The 21,286-nt window shown below is 44.5% G+C and overlaps 1 protein-coding gene across 1 annotated transcript; it reads left to right on the top strand.

The window, feature by feature from the left end:
- The first annotated feature begins 639 nt into the window (after positions 1–639).
- pkig (protein kinase (cAMP-dependent, catalytic) inhibitor gamma) lies at positions 640–16,513 on the top strand. The gene is made up of 3 exons (XM_084445944.1): positions 640–666; positions 14,550–14,731; positions 16,421–16,513. Exons 2-3 carry the CDS (start codon positions 14,578–14,580, stop codon positions 16,501–16,503), a joined length of 237 nt encoding a protein of 78 aa, XP_084302070.1. The 5' UTR covers positions 640–666; positions 14,550–14,577; the 3' UTR covers positions 16,504–16,513.
- Positions 16,514–21,286: the final 4,773 nt, after the last annotated feature.

The following is a 21,286-nucleotide window of genomic DNA, read 5'->3' as shown; positions in this document are numbered from 1 at the left end:
TAGATTCAGAGATAAGGTTAGATTGCTAATGCTGTAGTGATAATATCAGATTTTGTCTTTTTTATTTTATTTGTTAGTCTATTTCATAAGGTCAATTGTATTATTGTTATTATTATTATTGTTATTATTATATGTATCATTTTTTACATATATTTCATTTCACAATGTTATTTCATTTCATACTGCAATTAAGCCAAACCTGATCTTTGACTGATTTGCATGGGCTCTGCAGACTGCAGTGCTCAATTGCAGAGATGGTAATAAACCCATTTGAAAACCCAACTTGAGTGTGATCATTGCTTGAATTCTAGAGCATTAATGACTTTTATATATTTAAACTGGTCTATAAACAGCTTAATTCGGCACTGTCACATATGTTTGTAATATCCCAGAGTGCGAGAGACGAGACTAAAACTGAAGACGGGGTCTGTGATTGGCTGAGAGGGCTAACTCCATTTTGGAAACAGCTGTTCGCGTAACCTTCCCTTATTGTTTTGCGACGTTGTCAGAAGAAACATTCCCGCATGCTTATTGAGACCTACTTACCATTAGACCAACATCGTTTTAAGGCGAAGTGCTTAATGCGTTTACGTCTAGAAACTTAACTGGTGCTTTGTAGATATCAATACATTGTAACAAGTGGATACGAGAGGAGAGCGAGTCAAGGTTGGTCAAAATCGATGTATTTTTGTTACAATGTTTGATACACTATGAAGTGACTGTTCCTTGCGAGAATTAGCCTACGCATTTAAACAGGCCTTGATATTGGAAGTGGCCAGATAGTGTAACCTAGCCATACATCCATGAACCTAGCCGACTGCTCTTGAGAGGCGTTCAGGGTCCCGTGTCAATCAGTGGGATGATAGAATGCATGTTGCCATGACTTGGAAAGGCAGTTGGAATGTTGTCTCGTCCTGTAGAATATAGTTTTGTAGGCTATTTCCCTTTATTAGCCTATATTATAAGGCGTATTTCTATTAAGAGTTTTGTTTGTTAATTAGCCTATAGATTTACTTTCATAGACAATGACACAGTTTACTGTGTTATGTGTAGATGTGTAGGCTGTTGATCTAAATGGGTGTGATGGTTTAATTGCTGTGAGGGCGTAATCACTGACACGTGTGACACTCACCACCTAGCACTGCGGTCGAGCTAGCCGCACTTCTTTCTCCACGGTCAAATGAGCCGCACATTTTTCTTCCACGTTCAATTCAAAAGACGAGTGCGCGCCTATTACACGTATTACGGCACTCGGATGAATCCGTCTCGGAAATGCAATTTGTTAAAGTCGTCACAGCTTTTCCCTCGCAATGGCATTGCTAATCAAACATTGGGCCAGATTAATTAAGCTATAATACAGACGAAATACATGTATTTCTTTCGGAAAGTATCCTAGACGCAGCGCTACTTGTCACGCACTCCGTGTTTCCACTCCGAGCCCGTCTCTCTCGCTCACACACACTCTCGCTTTCTGATTAAAACTAAGTAACTGTAGCCAACTATAAATGAATGTAGCCCATATTGAAGGAAACGTCTATTGGAAATCTGTTTTTTGGATCATATTTGGTAGACAAGAAAATCTGAATTCTTGATAACTCGTCCGAGTGGTATATGAATTCAGGACTTCTCCCCAATATGCAGATATATATCTGACTTTTACAGTATTAAGGACCTCTCCCTCTACAAATCCATGCAAATTATTTGATTTCTACAGTGTAGTTTTGGAGAAATTTGTAATTTGGTAATTTGTAATTTCTCCAAAACTACACTAGAAATCAAATATTTTTACATGGATTTGTAGAGGGAGAGGTCTTGAATACATATCCATAGGCCTTCCTCACAAGCTATAATTCAGATTTAATGGTCTGTCAAAGATGAGACATTTCTGATATGTCTACAGTAAGATTATGTAATGGAATTTCTCCAAAACTACACTGTAGAAATACAACGGTATAGATCCATCCATCCATCCATCCATCCATCCTGATTATCTTAACTGTACGTTCTATTATTGATCAGATACTCTGCGAGCCAATTAATTACAGTCTGTCTGCAGTGCTGCAGCAGGAACACCATCCTCTACCACTAATGGATGGATGCCATCTGCCCAAAATAACATGATTAGCAAGAGAACAGGATCCCTCCCTCCCTTGACTTGTATGGTGTGTGTGTGTGTGTGTTTGTGTGAATTGTTCTCAATACAATTTTACACTCCTTCCTTCCTTAATATGCTTTCAATGGATGTCATCATAATGTCTCCATTGCAACCCAATGAAATTATGATTTGAAGCTTTTAAAACCTTTCCGGGGGACTGTGCAAAGCTTTGTCCAAATAGCTGTGGTTTTCTCTCTGGGAGTGCAGTGCTTGTAGGGTCCCCAGTATTGTGTGCACATTCTGTTTGAGCATGTTCTATTTCTGTCCTCCATCTTCACTGTAATCATGGATGCTATTTGTAGTATAGGCTGTGCTTTTAGCCAGTTGTAGTGCATTGACCTCACCACATTCCCTGCCCTGCAGTTGGGTAGATAGAGGAATAGCTGTCTGTTTATAGCTCCCTCTCTTGCTGGTGAGGAGTCTGTGTCTCCTCCACCTGATCTCTTGTGATCAGAATGAGATGGGTTCTCATTGGTCCTCTGCCATGCTGACCCTCCCTTCCTCCTGGGTCTCTGGAGTTGTGTGGTAGGCAGTGTGCGACCATGTAGTCATTTCTGTGACTTTGACTAGTGTGTTATCTGTTACTTTATGTCGACTTTGTTTCGTTCTCATCACATAAGCAGTTTTGTGGACATTGACGTTTTAGGACAAGTGATAATGAGGGTTTAATGTGTGTTATTCACTCCATCTTGAATATTTAAGGATATATTTTCTTAACTCACTAACCAGACAGCAACAGAGCTCGGCTCCCAGATAGCAAGCGGATCTGGGCCATATACAGGACAGATCTTGCCCTTGTGGTTTAGTTCTGGCCCATATATGGCCCAGATCCGCTTGCTATCTGGTCTGTATTTGAACAGGTTTCTAATGGTGACCAGGCCACCATTTCATGTAGTATTTTATCTGTCCTACAGTTTTGTCTGTCCTCCCTCTCCCTCTCCCTCTCTCTCCGTCTCTCGCTCTCTCTCTCCCTCTCCTACATATCAGCTTTGACTTTCTGCCAACCTCCTCACTCACTCCGTTCAGCGACCCCGTGTGAGGTAAAGTGGTTGGCCATGGCAACACATCTGCTTTTCATTATTTAACATTTGGATTTAATGTGACAGGGAGCCACTGCTAGCCTTGTACTTTATAACATAAACCTCATCAGGATGATGCATGGTATGGAGAGTTGAGAGGCGAGATGTTGTAGTGCACATTTAACCCTTTTTAAGGCCTGTCTCTTGGTGACTGGTTGTTTCATCTCACTCACAGTTTAACACACTGCACTTTTATACATTTCCATTCACTTTCTCGATTAAAGCCAAAGTCAATTATGCATGGATTATTCTAGCTGGAGTGGTCTATTTCAATCTTACTTCAATCTTACAGCATTCAAACTGTAACGGATTAAACCATTACTCCTCTGTGACATTTTCACTCCAGTTAACCACTAATGCACTAGAATGTGAATTCCTGTCAAATTACCTTATTGGAGGAAATTGGTTGTAGATGCTAAAAGACTCTTAATGGTCACTGTGTGCAACATTCCTCTGAAATCTCTACATAATCAGCCATTCAAATATCAGAAGAAGAAACCCAACCTACTTTTATACATTTTTGCATTGTACAGTGATGAATACAATATTATCATGTTTTTCATGGTGTACATGCAGTGCAGTTGTGGCTCTCGCTTGTATTCTTCGTATTAATGGGTACCAAATGTAGTCCTAGACCTGCCATCTTTGTGTCCTCCACAGGTGTATCAAGTGGTCTAATTGGCTCTAGTGCATAGAATCTTATGCAATCAGACAAATTGACACACCTGTGTAGGGCACAAATATGGCAGATCTTGGACTACATTTGGTACCCATGAATAGGTGGGGTTGTCTGTGTGCCTTCCTCCTCCTCAACTCAGCAAATCTGATCACATGATGCCTACAGTACAGTACAGTACACCCCCCTGGACTTGTGGGATGGCGGCGCGGGGGGGCTGCTGCCTGGTCCGGCTACAGACCTCCACACGATCTCTAGAACCTCCCAGTCAGACACGCCGAGGAGGCGGTCTAAAGTCCGAACACCACATCCTTCCAGAACCACAGCTGAAAGATAACAATGGCCTTTGATCAGGGAACATGTGTCAGACTCGGTCAGCGCTGGGGAGGTTCTTCTGGGCTCATGAGGGACGAGGGTGGAACGGTTCCATGGTGATTCACAGGGCGGTGGCAGATTTTTGAATAGAGCTGCATTCGAGTTGACTCATATGCAATTCTAGATACTGTATAAGCTTAATGCTTTGTACATAACAGTAGCCTGGCCTTCTATGCTTAAAAGTGTGTTCCACTGTAGTTCAAAAAGAGCATCATTTAAGAAAACACTCATTCCCGAAATAGACGGCCTTGTTTAGAAACCACAATAAACATGCATGCATTCCTTCATCTCCTCCCTCTGGTTGTGCTCTGTCTCTAGTGCTGGTGGGGGTGGGGGGGTCTGGAGAAGCCAGTAGATACACAGCACAGTGACCCAACTCGGTGTCAGGTGGCATTCTGGAGAAGCCCATCCATAAACTAGTTGGGCAGACCAAACCACTCACTTCTTGTTAAGACCTGGTGTTAAATGTTCTGTCAGAAGCAGAGACAAGCAACCAGAGAGATCCTACAGCAATAGCCGCCCTCCCATAAATAACGGTTTCGCTTCAAATATACAGACGAGCATATTAGTAAACGTCAGACCGAGCATTATCCTTTTGCTTTTTTCTATTTTCTAACAAAGGTTTATACAGCTCTCAGTCCATTTTTAGGAACGTTTCTCCAGCTGAATTTAAGACCTGTTTTATTAAGTTTTGTTTTACTCTGCGCCTCATATGTGGGTGTCCTGGCTCATTCCCCAACCTCTGAACTCCTCCTCCGTCACGAGGAAACATCTGGGTGTGTCTGTTGGCTTTCCCAGCCTGTCCATACATTTGCATACCATACAAATCCCAGGCCTTTGTTTTGAAAGAAGATTAGGAGCACGGATGTGAACGGTAGCCTAGCCTTGCATTTAGAAGTTGGGTCTTTGGTTAAGTTAATTCTGAAGCTTGGTCTTCTTTACACGCATCCTCTCACACACACACACACACACACTCAGGGGATTTCCCTAGCCTGGGCATGTTCTTGTGTGCGTCTGGCTAGTTTGAGAAAGGCAGAGGGTCATAACCTGTTTGTGTCTACTTCGATCTGTAAAAAAACACTGATTTCAACTCATTTACAGGCAAACCTCTACATCCACACTAGTACTGCACCACACATGCTTCTACTGGTTTAAGAGACTTACAGTAGCTTGTACTGTACAAGTCTCTAGTCATTTGACACCACAGTGGCCATGTGATCACTGGGCAACAAAGATGTACATGATACTACTGTGACCATATTGTCTGGGGCTATTTACTTTCCAGCACTGGAAAACGGGTTGAAACTGTAACGTTACTTTAACTGAGGCCTTGGGGATCTCTGGGAGTTGATGAAGAACTTCCTGTGCTGTGATGAGTAATGTGAGTGGGTGAAGCCCCAGTGATGTCATCCTACAGCCACACCTGCCCAGTTCCAGGATCAGCTTCGCCTCCCCCGATCAGAACCATGACTGGGAGGGAAAGAAACACAAAACTGGCTTCAGATCAGAGTCCGGGGAGGGATTGAATTCACCTCCTCTGTCCTTAGGCTACGTTTACACTAATACGGCTTTGTTTTAAAACACGCAACCTTTGCTACATTTAGGCCTTGCGTTGCGCCCACACTATTTTGCTAGTTTTCGAGACGTTTGAAAGACACTTCTGACCCAGGTTTCGTTAGTGCGAGAATACGTGATGCGTTGGATAGTGTCTTGCCCACACTGAGCTGAAGGTGCCACTTCTCGAGGTCGTCTGCTAGGATGCCCATGTGTCGGTTGAGGCCATCTTCCATCGCCTTCCAAGTTGGTCGTCGAAGCAGGGGCGGACTGGCCATCGGGAGCACCGGGAGTTTTCCCGGTGGCCTGGCGCGCCAACTGGCCTGGCACGCGGTGAATGGCCTGGCCACCCCACCCCCCCTCTCCCCTCCCCGTCAACAAATCGCGCAGCACGGCTCGTGGCCTGACTTGGACATGACTCCTGGCATGAAATATTCACCCAGTGTCCTGCGTCGTCCGCTACTAATCAAAAAACTTTTTTGATTCAAAAAGGGCTTAAAAAACGTTTTTTACCTGTTTCTACCAGTATTCCACAAGGATGTCCCACAAGAGCACTAGATTCAGATACTTTTTATTCATGTATCAAATGAAATAAACTTTGTAAATTCACAGATAAATACCGTGTTCTGGATAAGGAGCATGAAAGGGGAACCCCAGGGAAGCTAAATTAATCCTTGTATAGGGGATGACTACAGTTCGCTCCAAGTCCTGCACATTCAAAGGTTGGCCTAAATGTTATAAGGTATTGAATACTCTACTCTAGAGTCAACAAATCAGAGAAAGTTAATTCAATAGCTTTGTCCATCAGCCTAATGTTTCCTCCAGGAGTATGAGTTAGGAAATTCTAGAGAAACACTTAAATAATACATTACGCTTTAACTAAACCTGTTAGACTCTAGTCTGTGTGCTCTCCTGGGAAGTGAATCGCAATCCTTATATTTTTAGGTGTTTTGCATGACTTGCACATACTGTAGTCCTCTGGGAACAGTGAAAACAAGCACCAGGGGAATGCTTATGTCCAAGCGATGCCAAACATGTAAAAATATTCGGATTGCGATACATTTCACAGGAGAGCATACTGAGACTGGTAAGATTGCACCCTGTGCTTCCCATCTCGGAAAACCCCTTTATCATGGGTTTTCAACTTTTTCATACGTGTTTTTAACGTATGCCCCATTGACTTCCATTGTAGCCCACTGAGAGCCTGCATAAAAACTGCAGCTAGCTCAATAGTGGAACGATCAGTGAAATGATGGTCTCTGTGTTTCAGGTTCATGGTAGACAGACCACAAATGGGGCTTAATGTCCAAAATAGCACACTACCCCTTTAAGTTGTGCTGATCTCTGAAGTGATCACTCTGTATATTAAGTGGAGACACTTCTGCTTCTAATCCACTAACATTATACATTGTGGATTTTTATTTATTTATTTCACAGCAGCTTTCAAGTGTAGTGAGAGTTGGCCTGTCTATGCCTTGTTTTATTCAGCAGGTTGTCGGCCTTCTTGCTGAAGCTAATGGGCTTGGTCAGGCTGCTTATTTCTCCGTGAGTGGTTTCATAGACCTTCGGGCAGGAACTCATTAGAAAAATACAGTCGATCATTTGAGCAGTAAATAAAACATTTGATTAATGTTGATCGCTCATCTCGCTATTTCTTCTCAGTCCAAAAGGGGGGGGGGGAATGATTCCTCAGAGAGTATTATAAGTAGTTGATAGACTAGATTGTTCCCTTGGTGACAATCTGACCAATTTAAACAGGGGGAGGGGAGCAAGAGGAACTAATACAGTTGGGAGGTGTTGAAAAACCCTAGCGACTGTTTATAAATGCAACGTGAGCAAGAGGGCCGTGCCTCCTCCAGTTATGTGGACGTTTTATTAATCAAACACAGCTACAGTAGCCTCTCCAGAACAGGCCTGCTCTGCCACCAGTTATACACGCTCCACCGAGGGAAATTAAGTCAGCACACTTGGCCCAGACCTCATAAAAAGAGGAAGGATATATGGGGCACCTACTCACCGGTATTGAATAGACTTGGCTTTATTTATTTATGAAAGGAAGACCAGTGGAGAACAACAATGCTAATCTCGTGGAGGAAATCTGATCCCCTTGTGTTTGAAGTGTGAGCTGCTGACATCATGTGAATGGAGCAGACAGACTAGCGTATAGGAGCCGAGGTGCCAGGGCTGGCTATCCGCTGCTCTCAACACTTCGCTGTGGAGGGTCTTTATGGACGCATGTCTGCACACGCAGGTCTGTACGGTTGGAGATTGTGTGCACAGCAGCAAATGGTGAACCGGTGCTGATGGTTTTGGTAAGCTGGAACACTTTCTACTTTTCTCTCACTTCTCTTGTTTGATACTTGTTAGCGGTAGGCTACTTGTGAGCGGTGAGCTGGTGGATGATTTAACCTCAAAAGACACTCATCTGTGTTGGGTTTCTCTTGAATAGGAATTGGAAGAGAGTACTGTAGGTAGCCTACTAGTTTCTATATTGCTCTTTTGCTCTTAAATAGCAGAGCTTCCTCATGTCGGGGTTTCTCTTGCAACACCAATTATGAAAAGCCTCTTATATCACAAAAAGGTTTTTTCTGATTGGTGTGTGTGTGTGTGGTATGTATGTATGTATATATATATATATGTATATATATATATGTATGTGTATATATATGTATGTGTATATATATGTGTGTATGTGTATATATATATATATATATATATATATATATATACACACAATATATATATATATATATTATATATATATATATAATTGGCCTATAATTACATGTTCACACCATCCACTGTTGGGCTGATAAAAAAGATTCTCAAATCTCCCCGTGTGAGAGAGGCCACTGCTTAATGTCTTGTTGCTCCTGTATGAGAGAGTTGGATTTAGTCATGTGGATATTTTCCTTCTCTGCCAATAACTGCTGTGAAATTAGTTGGCAGATTTCCGATGCGTTGGGAGGCAGCCTTAATGGATGTTGAAGGCAGTGAGGAGGCCTGTCTTTGTGCGGCCAGGTAATTGTGGGTTCTTGCAGGGATATAGTGAGTTCATTACACACAAGCCAGACTTAAAAGGCTCCATTGGGATGGTAGCCAGCCTCTCTCTCTCTCTCTCTAATGGCTAGTAAAAGGGTTTCTGCTGACTCATCGTGCCTCTGTGTGAGCCTCACAAGCTTTTGTTCATAATATCACTGAGAGGTCCTCTTACATGTCGCCACACCCTGTCCATTAAAAAAAACGAGTTTTGCAACCAATCACGAGTATGAAAACAGAGCCAATCAAAGCTAGTTGTGTTGAGATATACTATTGTGAAAGCTAGTTAGTCTGTGTGAGGTAGTGTGTCGTCCATCTCAACAGCTTCCTGACTGATGTGATGGGAGACCATAAACATGGCTGTGCTCTTCTCTACTGCTTTTGACACAAGCAGTTCACATTATGGGCAAGCGGCGGAAAGAGCTGGACAGGAAGTGAGTTCATGAGTTATGGAATCCCGCTGGGTGTTTTTTTTTTGTTTTGTCTGGAGTGAAAATGCACACCTGTGACATGTGTCCCCTGGTGGTTGTTTGAAGGGGCAGCTGTGTTGAGTTTCCTTCCACACACTCGGCCCTTTAAGCACATAAAGAACCCAGTTTTACTAAGGCGGACATTGTCTTAGGAAGGGACTTGAGTTCCCATTGTTAACTGTTAACTATAGCTTAAATTATGGCAATGGTGAACTGAGATACATCCTATTCTTTTATATAGTTAATGAAGATTGCAGATTATGCTTGCAGACAGAATTATTCCCCATAAAAGCTAAACCCATGAGTTGGGTATAATAGTTAGGAGGCTTTTGTGGAATTGCCTGTCAGAAAAGCTTCAATAAAGATATGAATGTGATGAAGATGAGGAAGGGAGGAGAGAATGGGAGGTTTCTAAGTCACTTTATATTATTCAAATGTCTGTGGTTCTGGTTAAAAGACTGCTGCTTGGCTCGCATGCGTTTGCTATTACACAAGTGTGTAATTAGATGAAGTAGCTTGTGTGAGAAAGATATGGCAGAAACACGATGAAACCCTTCCATAGGAATTAACGGGAATAAACTGGACATTTATAGGAAATAACAGGAATAAATTCTGTTTTTCTGTTTATTGCCGTTAATTCGCATGGGAAATTTGTGAATGTTCCTGGAATTTTGCAACCCTACTGGAAATTAGACGGGACTCAACACAAGCTGTCGTTGGGCGCTGTTGGAGCAGGCGGTGGAGCACGCGGTCCTGCCGCAGACGCACTGCTGCTGCTCTGTCTTTATCAGGGCTGGTCTAAGGTTGGTGTCCAGACAGAGCCTCCGTGTGGGGAGATACTAGACTGGGAATTCAGGCTGCTTTCACTTGTTTGGACTTTGTTTGGTGTGAAGCACTGCCAGGCAGCGCAAGACTTGATGTTTCAGCTTCAGTCGGCCCAATATCATATAATCAGAATCTGTTTATTGCCATGCAGTTATACAACATACAGTACTAGGAATTTGCTTTCATAACATTTAGACAACATTGGATAGGGTGCAGGAACGAGACAGGACAGTGCAAAGGGCAAGAACAAAAAGCACAAGCTAAAGAAAAGAACAATGTACAAAAAGTAGTGTAGTCAGTGTATATGTTACGGTCAATGTGAGAAAACGGGGAATGTGAGCTTTTCCCGGTTATTGCGCACATTCCCCGACCTCGCGGGGAATGTAGGAGAAACATGTGCGTTTCTCACATCTCCCGGGTAATGTGCACATTCCCCGACCTTGCGGGAGATGTGAGAAATTGGTTAGTATTTCTCACATCTCCCGCAAAGTCGGGGATTGTGCACATTAACCGGGAAATGCTTACAATTCCCGACCTTGCGGTAAATCTAGCAAAGTCCAGCCGTATGCAAAACCTCTGCGCAGCCGGGTGGTGGGAGAGGGCTCGTGTGCTTAGAACGAGAGGCGCTTGACATTTTGCCCATGGTTTTCGAATACATAGCATCAATTGCATTAATGGAAACATTAAATTGGGTCTAATTATACATGTGTTGAAAGTGAAGATAATTAGCCTACAAGCCGCGAGGCTACGCAACACAATAAGCAAAACAATCTCACTGTTTCACTCGTCCCACTCATCTGTTTCACTCGCCCCGCACGGCAGGGACAAGAGAACCAATGCACATCTTCTGTTCTCGGCCGTCTTGAATTGAACTGTTACACCACAGAAAGAAACTTACAACTAATAGGTTAGTAAAGGACATGTACAAGTTGTTTGTCATCAAAAAATGTAATCTCCATCTTTATTAATTTCTGTGTAAATCTGATCAAACCAAAAAGTGTTTCATTCGTCCCGGTCCTCCCCTACAGTTAATAACAGTCTGTGGTCTACCTTGAACAGTAATATAGCCTATGCTGCACACAGTGTAAGTAGTATTAGGAGGATACACTGGTGATCAAGTTAACAAACGCAAAAGGAACATTGCAACAACAGGAAGGTGGGAACCTCCAAAGGAACCCTACACGTTAGCTAGCCGAAAGACAGACGAAAAAATCTCTCACAGGTGTGTGCCAGTAACGTTAGCCCAACTACCATGCGTGCCTCTTATGGTGCACGCCCTTTGAGGCGTCACATAAGCCCTCTCCCACCACCCGGCTGCGCAGAAGTTTTGCATACGGTTGCGCTTTCCTAGATTTACCGCAAGGTCGGGAATTGTAAGCATTTCCCGGTTAATGTGCACAATCTCCGACCGTACGGGAGATGTGAGAAATACTAACCAATTTCTCACATCTCCCGCAAGGTCGGGGAATGTGCACATTACCCGGGAGAAGTGAGAAACGCACATGTTTCTCCTACATTCCCCGCGAGGTCGGGGAATGTGCGCAATAACCGGGAAAAGCTCACATTCCCCGTTTTCTCACATTGACCGTAACATATATACAGTGAGTATGCAGAGTGTAGTGTGTATATGTGTGTGTGTGTGGCGTGATGTGTGAGTGTTGCATCCTATATATACATTCAGGTCATGTGCAAGTGTCTAGCGACAGTATCTCTCAGCGGTGGTAGAGTCTGTGGTGGCGGGGGGGGGGGGGGGGGTCAAAGGGGGACACACGCCACGTTGAAGAGGCTGATGGCCGTGGGGAAGAAGCTGAATATTCCTGTTATAAGGGGATATTAGCTGTCGTGAAGAAGATAGATGTTGCATCTTGCGTTCTCATCGCGTTTGGTCAGCTGCTGATGGTGAAGAGAAGATGGTATATGGGCTTTTCTGGGGGGGGGGGGGTGCAGAGTATTAAGCTCTTAGGGAAACAGGCAGTGTGACATTTCCCAAGGTGCTGTTCCCCTTCTCCGTCTCTCCGTCTGCAGTCCAATCTCGCTGCACATTCTCCAGCTGCTGCCCTCCCAGTGCCTGACCCTGGGTACTTCCCGTCTGGCACGGTGCACTCTGGGAGAAAACAATACTGGAACCCTCTTGAGTGATACCGGCGGAATCTGATGTGATGGAAAGCCGTTGGGAACGCGCTGGCCTTGGGTCACTTGTGTCACTGCCAGAGCGTTGCTGGTTTAAACCGCCGGGGCAGCGTTTCCTCATTTCACCCCCTGGAATTCCCCCAGGGTTCTGGGTTTAGTCCAAGTGTTGTTTGTTTGACCGGCTGACTGGCTTGTGTGTGGCTCCGTGGGGATGACCTTGATATGCTCCGTCATGCTTTACAGACGGTAGGGTTGCAAAGGGGTGGAAAATATCCGGTAAATTTACCGAAACTTTACGGAAATTTTCCATGGGAAGTTAAGCTCAGGAATTTTTGAAATGTTGACCTTTTTTGTAGCCTATAACAGCTTTTTTTCAACTTTTATTTTATATACTTATTTTAGGATTTCATCCCATTTTCATTCAATTTGGTAGCCAATTGACCCTGACCTAGTGTCCAGTTACCCCCTACTAACTGTTGAGGACTCGTCACACAACCCGGCCGGTCGGCAATGTGAAAGGGAGAGACAACTCCATGACTATCTCAGCTCAAAACCATAATTTCAACACCAGACAGGGTTGCTGTTGTGTGAAGAACTCTCAAGCCAAGATTAAACTAACCACCTTCGGGGAGCGGTGGCCCAATAGGCCACTCCCTCTGGGATCCGGCCATACTCAGATCTGGTGAGACCACCGGTTCCTGGCGGGCAGCTGCATCAGAACACATGCATTAGACCGCTACACCACCGCAGACCACTATAACAGGGAACTTAAATGTAGCCTAGTTGGGGGAAAAACATAAAATGTATTTCTAGATCTTTTAGCGTGATCTTGGTTAAACCAACCAGATTTAATGAAAATTCAGTTGAGTTTCAACCCTGCACTGTGCATTCTTCCATCACATGCACAGCTAATTCCTAGAATCCGGCACACTAAGAGGGCTGTAGAATCCATTAAAGTCCTACTTGCAAATAGATAAAGTAACATTTTTGTAAGAAATGTTTGCTTGCATGTCTGCTTATGACAAAACAAAATGTTTATATTTATGTCTGTTTATGACAAGGTAAATACAGTTGGTACTGTATAAATAACTCCCAAATTCCCAGTTTATTCCCATTAATTCCCATACATTCCCGTTAATTCCCATGGAAAGTTTCCAACTTTGAAGATTCCCGGAATTTTGCAACCCCAAGTAGGAGACCGAAACCTTCTATCTGTCCTGTAATGGTGCTGGCTACAGTGTTATACAGTCACACACACAGTCACACACATCCACCTCTGACAACAGTATTTGTTGAGTGTGAAGGCATATGTGATCCTTACCAAAGACAACGACAGACAAACTCGCTCTCTCTCTCTTTTGTTGTCACTCACTGAGCAGTGTTGGTTTTGCCTGACTCATTCTGGAGCAGCCCTCTGCTCCCCCCCCCCCCTGTCCTCGGAGGAACCAGCAGCCTTATGGTCCTGAGCTGGCTGGCAGGATCCATGACCCAGTTCTGGGCAGCGGGGAGGGGAGAGAGGAGGAATGGAGAGCTAATGTGAGATCCTGCCCCACCCCTCCCTCTCTCTTCAACACACTTGAGTTCCTATCGATCACTTCTGGGTCCTTCAGCCACGCCTGTGGTCAGTGCTTTAGGAGCAGCCTAGTGGAATTGGGTGAGGGATGTGTGATGTGAGTGAAGGGCCGGTCTGTTTGGGCAGTCCCAGATTCATGCATTCCTGTTGTGCTGTGGTGATGAGGATAGGAGATGGTAGGATTAGTAGTAGTATAGTAGCCCAGGCGCTACAGTAGCTCCACTGGCCTCAGCACTGAAATAGAATCAGCACCTATGAATTCCATTGAGTGAATGCTCCACATTACTAGGGCTGGGTTAAAAAAAAATCGATGAATCGATTCTGAATCAAATGATTCATAATCGATTCATGAATCCCAAAATCGATCTTTTATTTAATGAATGAACGAAGGAATTAATAGTTCATTCATTCATTTTTGGAAATCAGTATCGATACCCAGCCATAGTATTGATGTGTTGCATAACTTGGCAGTCATGTAATTAAGGTTACAGCTAAAAAAAAAAAAAAAGTTTTTAGTAACACTAACCGAATCAATATCGAATTGAATCGTGATAATCGATTCTGAACCTTGTGAATCGGAATCGAATCGATTCTGGAAATTCGAATCGGTACCCAGCCCTACACATTCCAGTGTGTTTGTTGACTGTGTGTGTGTGTGTGTGTCCGGCTGCAGGTGTAATGAGAGCGCTGGTCATGGACAGATGATGGACGCGGAGAAGCCATACTCTGACTTCATCAGCTGTGACCGCACGGGGCGCAGGAACGCCGTGCCCGACATCGCGGGAGAGGGGGAGGCGCTGAACACCGCTGAAATAAACAAAGACCTGGCAGAGATGGACCTGAACACTGCAGCAGGTGAGCAGGGGTTGGCCTGTCTGCTCACAGTTCAACACACAGGCTCTGCTGCTGTGAGCCTTAAAGTCACACTGAAATGAAAAAAGCATTCTGTCCCATTTTGGTTCACATAATTGGTCATCAGTGTTCACCTATTCAACGATGTATGCCAAAAAAATTACAAAATTCGACTTTTGTTGTAAACTTATATCAAAGTATATAATTTCTTACTTCCTGGAAAACGGTCGGTCACGTGCAGTGACGACAACGGGTACCTTAGATTTTAGGCCAGTAATCTCACGACATTCACCCGTCAATCAACGCTATCCTTCTATCGAATCAGTTTAAAGTTCTTAAAACCCGTCCACTTATCAATGTTCCAATCAAATTCCTCTAAACATATGTCCCACCCTCATAGCTTGTTTGCGTCGGAAATACGTAAAACTACGCAAGTTAGATGATCTCAAACGTCCGTTTCTGTGCGACTTTAAGCCCCAAACGCACTGGAAGAGTCAATTGACGCGCTTCATTTGACGCGCTTCATTTGACTCGCCTCATTTGACGCTTCTATGGTGCACTGCAGGCGTCAGCTTTGATAGGGAGCTGATTTTATTTAGATTGATTTGTCCCCATTTGACGCTCCAAAATGTAAACAAGTTCGGAGTAGAAGCGTCAAGGCAGTTTGACTCGCCTCAAAACGCTTTTGGTGCGTGATCGTCCATTTACATTTAATTGGTGTACTTCAAAACGCTAGCGTCAGACTCTTCCAGTGCGTCTGGGGCTTTAGTTGCTTGTCCAGGCTGAGGCCCACGCATGTCCTGGCTCTACCACTTGAAATCTCCAACGGACGATGTTACGACGACCTTATGGTCCAAATCCTCTATGTCCAGGTGTGTAGAGGAGCCATGACACAAAGAGAGCACACCACACCCGTTGTAAGGACGCCTCTAGGCAAATCAAACTAAAGAGCAGGAAATTTAATTACAGGCCTCAGGCCTTTAAAATGAATTGTGATGAACCTTGGAATAGCCTAAAAGACGCACGCCAAGCGGAAACAAAAACTATGAGTAGTGCCAAATCAATTGAATCATAAATTAAAGTGAACCCTAAACTAGTGCATGATACAAATTAATCTTTAGTTAATTAACTACAAGGGGTGGCACTCGCCCTCAACCTACTGTATCTAACAAAGGTAAGCCTACGGGAGAAAGCAAACCCTAGGGGGTCTTACCTATTCACTTTACCCATATGGCATACAGATAACAGAGAAGGAACAAAACGAACACAAAACATTATGAAACTAGAAGCTTAAATAAAACGGACCACCCAAACAATGGGAACAAAGCAACGGGCCGACTGCCAACAGAAAGACAGGTGGAGCTTTTATACACGGCTACGTCACGGACAAGTTCTCACAGCGGAACATTTTTAACACTATGAGCATAACCAGCTCATGGGAAATGTCAGGTGTGTAAATACTGTAAAGCTGATATGACATTACAGGAAGTGAATAATTGTTTCCTCGGTAGTCTCGTCACTCTCGCGCCCCTGTCTGATTTGAGCGCGGCTCTCAGCTGGATTGTTAGATTGAGTGTGTACTCAACTTAAGTGAATGTTTTGTACGGTGCCATAGTGTGTGTGTGTGTGTGTGTGTGTGTGTGTGTGTATGCAGCCTGTCTGTGTGTTGACCTTGTTGCTGATGTCTTTCAGAAGGAGAGCCGGAGGTCTCGCCCCCCCCTGAGGGGGAGGGCTCTGCCAGCCAAGACCCCCAGGGGGACAAAGACCCGTCCTAAAGCCCTCGCCAGAGAGGAGGGGGAGAGAGAGGAGGAGGTGGAGAGAGAGAGGATCTACCTGTGGTCCAAACTGGACGCCTACTCTTTCGGCCGATTCTTAAGAAGACAGTGAACAGCTCTGACCTCTGACCTTTTCCCGGCGCTCTGCTGACGATCCCCATGCACGCTTCTCTCGTTCAAAATAGAAGATGGCCGAGCTCAGCAGAATGAATGGAGGCTGCTGCTGCTGCACCGGGGTGATGGGTGGGTGGATGGTTGCCAACATGAGGAGACAGCACAGAACTCTGGACGCTTGTCTCTGGAGTTTAGCAGACTGAGCACTATTCGTTTATAACATGACATGAAATGCTGCTCCACACCTTATATGAATGAAATGCCATCAAAACGAGCTATACTGATTACATAATCCTCTTCCGTTTGTCCTTTGTGTACGGTGACCTGTGTGTTATTCTTGATTATTATTGACCCTTTCCTTTGCAGTGACACCGGTAGTTTTCAGTTGTAATGTACTGTATGGAGGTCATATTTATTTCAAATCGTTCGATGAAACCTTTGTAATAGGAACCTCTTTGTGTAATAAAACGCTTACGAATCTACTACAGGTCTATTTATGACACGGGGTGTGTAAGTGCTCATGTCTATCTGAGCATGAGTATTATTCACGAGGATATATCGATTTCTATTGGGTTTGTTTCGAATGAATGGTGAGCATCATAAGTGGTGCTCACCGTTCAAAGACAGCTGTGATTGGTTGGGGTTGGGAGTTGAGTGCTTGCAGTACCGTACATGTTATTGAATGCAGCCTGTGTGTAGCCTACATTTCATCAGGTCGTCCACAGACGGGCCTCTCATCTTTGTCTCCGATTGTCCCTGTCCTCCATACACCTGGCGATCTCATCGGTGGTCTCCACTCCCGCATCCATCTTGATTATGTTCACAAATGTTTTGGTAGGACGTCCTCGCGACTTGTGTTCACGCCATGGAGACGGCTCCCATAACACCAGCTTAAGAGCCACAAGCCAACTTTTTTTTAATCAATGAATGGAGGAGCCGCACATTGACGGGCAAAGAGCCGCATGCGGCTCGCGAGCCGCGGGTTGGCCACCCCTGGTTTAGTTCAAGTTCAAGTTCAGTTTAGGTCAATCAATGTGTCTTTCTCTTTGTGGTGGTCTGTGGAAAAACCTATGTACCAGAACCTCTCTGGCTCACCCAGGGTAGGCTAACTGACCTCAGAGGTAGTACAACATTGGTGAACATTGATGAACACTGATGAATATTGATGAACATTGATTAATATTCAAGTTGGCCTGATTGCATGTGTGAGAATGTGGAACCCAGAGATGAAGTTCCTGCATTTTTCTCATCACTTCAGGCTGTCAAAAGTAGAAGCTCTCTCTGTTCTGTGGTCACATTGTTTGGCCGTCTGTCATAGGGGGTAGACTGACAGACAGACAGGGAACTTGGCCAGACTGCTGTGATCACTCTCCTGTGTGTGTGAGTGTGTGTGTGTGTGTGTGAGTGTGATGTGTGTGTGTGTGATGTGTGTGTGTGATGTGTGTGTGTGTGTGTGATGTGTGTGTGTGTGTGTGCATGTGTGTGTGTGTGTGTGATGTATGTGTGTGTGTGAGATTCCGGAGAGTCTTAACCAGGTGATCATACTGAGAGACTGGTACATACCTGAGCACCAGCGGAATGCTAGCTGACATTCTCTGGATGTTCATGGCCTCTTCAAGCACATCCTCGTTCATGTTGCAACACACGCAGCCTTTAAACTGAAACTGAAAACTCTCTACAACGTTTCATAAACAGTCCTTGTGTTTAGAAGCAGTCTCTTCACTTATGGATATTGATACATCTAACATCTATCTAATCTAATCTATCTAATCTATCTAACACATGAGCAAACCACTGTCTGTCTGTTTGTCTGTCCGTCTGTTTCCACGTTACTCGGACACCGTCGGTCTGACAGCATTCATATATACAGGGCTCCTATGCAGACGGCTGGCGTTTTTAATTAGGCAATTAGGCCTGAATAAATGGCCAATTAGTGATAGTGATTGCACTACCTACAGCAGCCAGCACGGGGCACTATTGCACTGACGATAGTCCCTGCGCGGACTAAAATGTTTGCATTTGTTATTGATCCCTACTAAATCTACTAACCTTTTGATAAGACTTTGAGTCTGGTTATCTTTTTGTGTGCAAGTCCTCTTTTGCAGCTTAATGACTATTGTACCTGACTACTGCACTACAAACAAAACACACACTGCAGCTCTTTTCCTGCTACTTATTACGCAATGTACACACACGCATGGGCACACACACGTGAGCTGGAGAATAGCCAGTCTGCGCGCTGGCCTGTGCGCATGCGTGCTGGAGCAAGTGGGGAAAGGCGTGTAAAGATCATATTACAGAGGCTAAAGACCCCGTATTTGAAAACCACTACAATGCCTCGCGTTGAGGAATCTCAACTGTCGATTCATCCAATCTGATTGATGAAAACAACCGTTTAGCGGCCGAAAATAGATTTTGAGAAACTGCATTCTCGTTGCCCCGTCCACTGCTGGCCAGAAGCTCACGGTGTCTGTAGCAGTGCCCAGCCAGCCTCATTCTCCTTGCTGCTCTTTTCCCACTCACCCTTGGCCTCTCTCCGTACAGATCTTCAGTACTGACGTGTGCGCTATGACTTATGTCCAGTGCTGCACGTAGCATTCTGGTGTAGCATCTGTTCAGCGACCTCAGCAGGGAGTGGTTCAGGGTCCAGCACTCACAACCATACAGAAGAACGGCCTCCACAGCGGCCTCAAAGAAGTGGAGCTTGGTTTTCCTGGGGAGGTTGGAATTCCACATGTTGCTCATGCCGTTTATGTACATGTGCATTTGAGTGGTCACATGTTCCTGTTTACATTTGGCCCAGAATGGTCTTACACTTCCATGACACAAGAGATGGGAGGCTAATTTTTCAGGATGGTAGTAATCCTCATTGTATCTATTTCCGATGGCTTTCAGGAAGGACAAGACAACAGTTTAGGATGCAAAAGTATTTTATTGTTGTCTTTGCTGTTCTTCATTGTGTTCATGTCTTCATTTTGCGTCAAGTCAATAAATGGTGTAAATAAGTGCTCCTTAGTAAAATGTAAAAGCAGGAAAATATAAAATCACAATTCAAACTAGAAAGTACATTTCCTGGAGAAAATGTGAGGTGGGCTAGCTGCTGCAGCTGTATGTAACAGCTACTGCTAGAACTACTACGGACCGGGCAATCTCCATGCACCCACTGGCGAAGACCGTGTGTCTCTAGCCACCTCAGAGGCTGTGTTGTGAGGTCCGTGGCATGGATAGTGGCGTGGTGGTGAGACTCCGCCCCCTCAGGTCAGAGCAGGTCGGGGGCAGTGCACTGACATCCGGGCAATCTCCATGCACCCAACAGTGAAGACCGTGTGTCTGTAGCTCACTCAGGGGCTGAGATGTGGGGACAATGGCGTGGATAGTGGCGTTGTGACGAGACTCCGCCCCCTCGGGTCAGAGCCGGTCTAGGACAGTGTACTGCTCCCCGGACCACCTACATGCACCCAACCGTGAAAACTGCGTCTTTAGCCAACTCAGGGTCTGAGATGTGGGGACGGTGGCGTGGATAGTGGCGTGGTGGCGAGACTCCGCCCTCTCAGGTCAGAGGTTGTGGGGGGCAGGTCAGTGATTGCCAGGTCATCCCCATCCACCCCTCATTGGAGACCAAGATGGAGTGATGGATGGATGGATGGATGGATGGATGGATGGATGGATGGATGAAAGAAAGAAAGAAAGAAAGAAAGAAAGAGAAAGAAAGATGGATGGATGGATGGATGAAAGAAAGAAAGAAAGAAAGAAAGAAAGAAAGAAAGAAAGAAAGAAAGATGGATGGATGGATGGATGGATGAAAGAAAGAAAGAAAGAAAGATGGATGGATGGATGGATGAAAGAAAGAAAGAAAGAAAGATGGATGGATGGATGGATGAAAGAAAGAAAGAAAGAAAGATGGATGGATGGATGGATGAATGAAAAAAAGATGGATGAAAGAAAGAAAGGATGGATGGATGAAAGAAAGACGGATGGATGGATGGATGAAAGAAAGAAAGAAGGATGGATGGATGAAAGAATGGATGGATGGATGGATGGATGAAAGAAAGAAGGATGGATGGATGGATGAAAGAATGGATGGATGGATAGATGGATGGATGAAAGAAAGAAAGAAAGAAAGAAGGATGGAAGGAAGGAAGGAAAGATGGAAGGAAGGAAAGAAGGAAGGATGGAAGGAAAGAAAGATGGATGGATGGAAGAAAGAAAGAAGGATGGATGGATGGATGGCTGGATGAAAGAAGGATGGATGGATGGAAGAAAGAAAGAAAGATGGATGGATTGATGAAAGGATGAAAGAAAAAGAAAGAAAGAAGGATGGATGGATGGATGGATGAAAGAAAGAAGGATGGATGAAAGAAAGAAGGATGGATGGATGAAAGAAAGAAAGATGGATGAAAGAATGGATGGATGGATGAAAGAAAGGAAGGAAAGAAGGATGGAAGGAAGGAAGGAAAGAAGGATGGAAGAAAGGATGGAAGGAAGGAAAGAAAGGAAGGATGGATGGATGAAAGTAAAGAAAGGAAGGATGGAAGGAAAGAAGGATGGAAGGATGGATGGAAGGAAGGAAAGGAAGGAAGGATGGAAGGAAAGAAAGAAAGAAAGAAAGAAAGAAAGAAAGAAAGAAAGAAGGGAGGAAGGAAGGAAGGAAGGAAAGATGGATGGAAGG

This window comes from Borostomias antarcticus (assembly GCF_949987555.1).
Source record: "Borostomias antarcticus genome assembly, chromosome: 11".
Lineage (NCBI taxonomy): Eukaryota > Metazoa > Chordata > Actinopteri > Stomiiformes > Stomiidae > Borostomias > Borostomias antarcticus.
This window is presented reverse-complemented; position numbering and strand designations above follow the sequence as displayed.

Coding starts and splice junctions, on each gene's coding strand:
- pkig (XM_084445944.1), top strand. CDS start 14,578: ATGATGGACGCGGAGAAGCCATACTCTGACTTCATCAGCTGTGACCGC. Junction 14,732..16,420: donor GGACCTGAACACTGCAGCAG/GTGAGCAGGGGT, acceptor GATGTCTTTCAG/AAGGAGAGCCGGAGGTCTCG.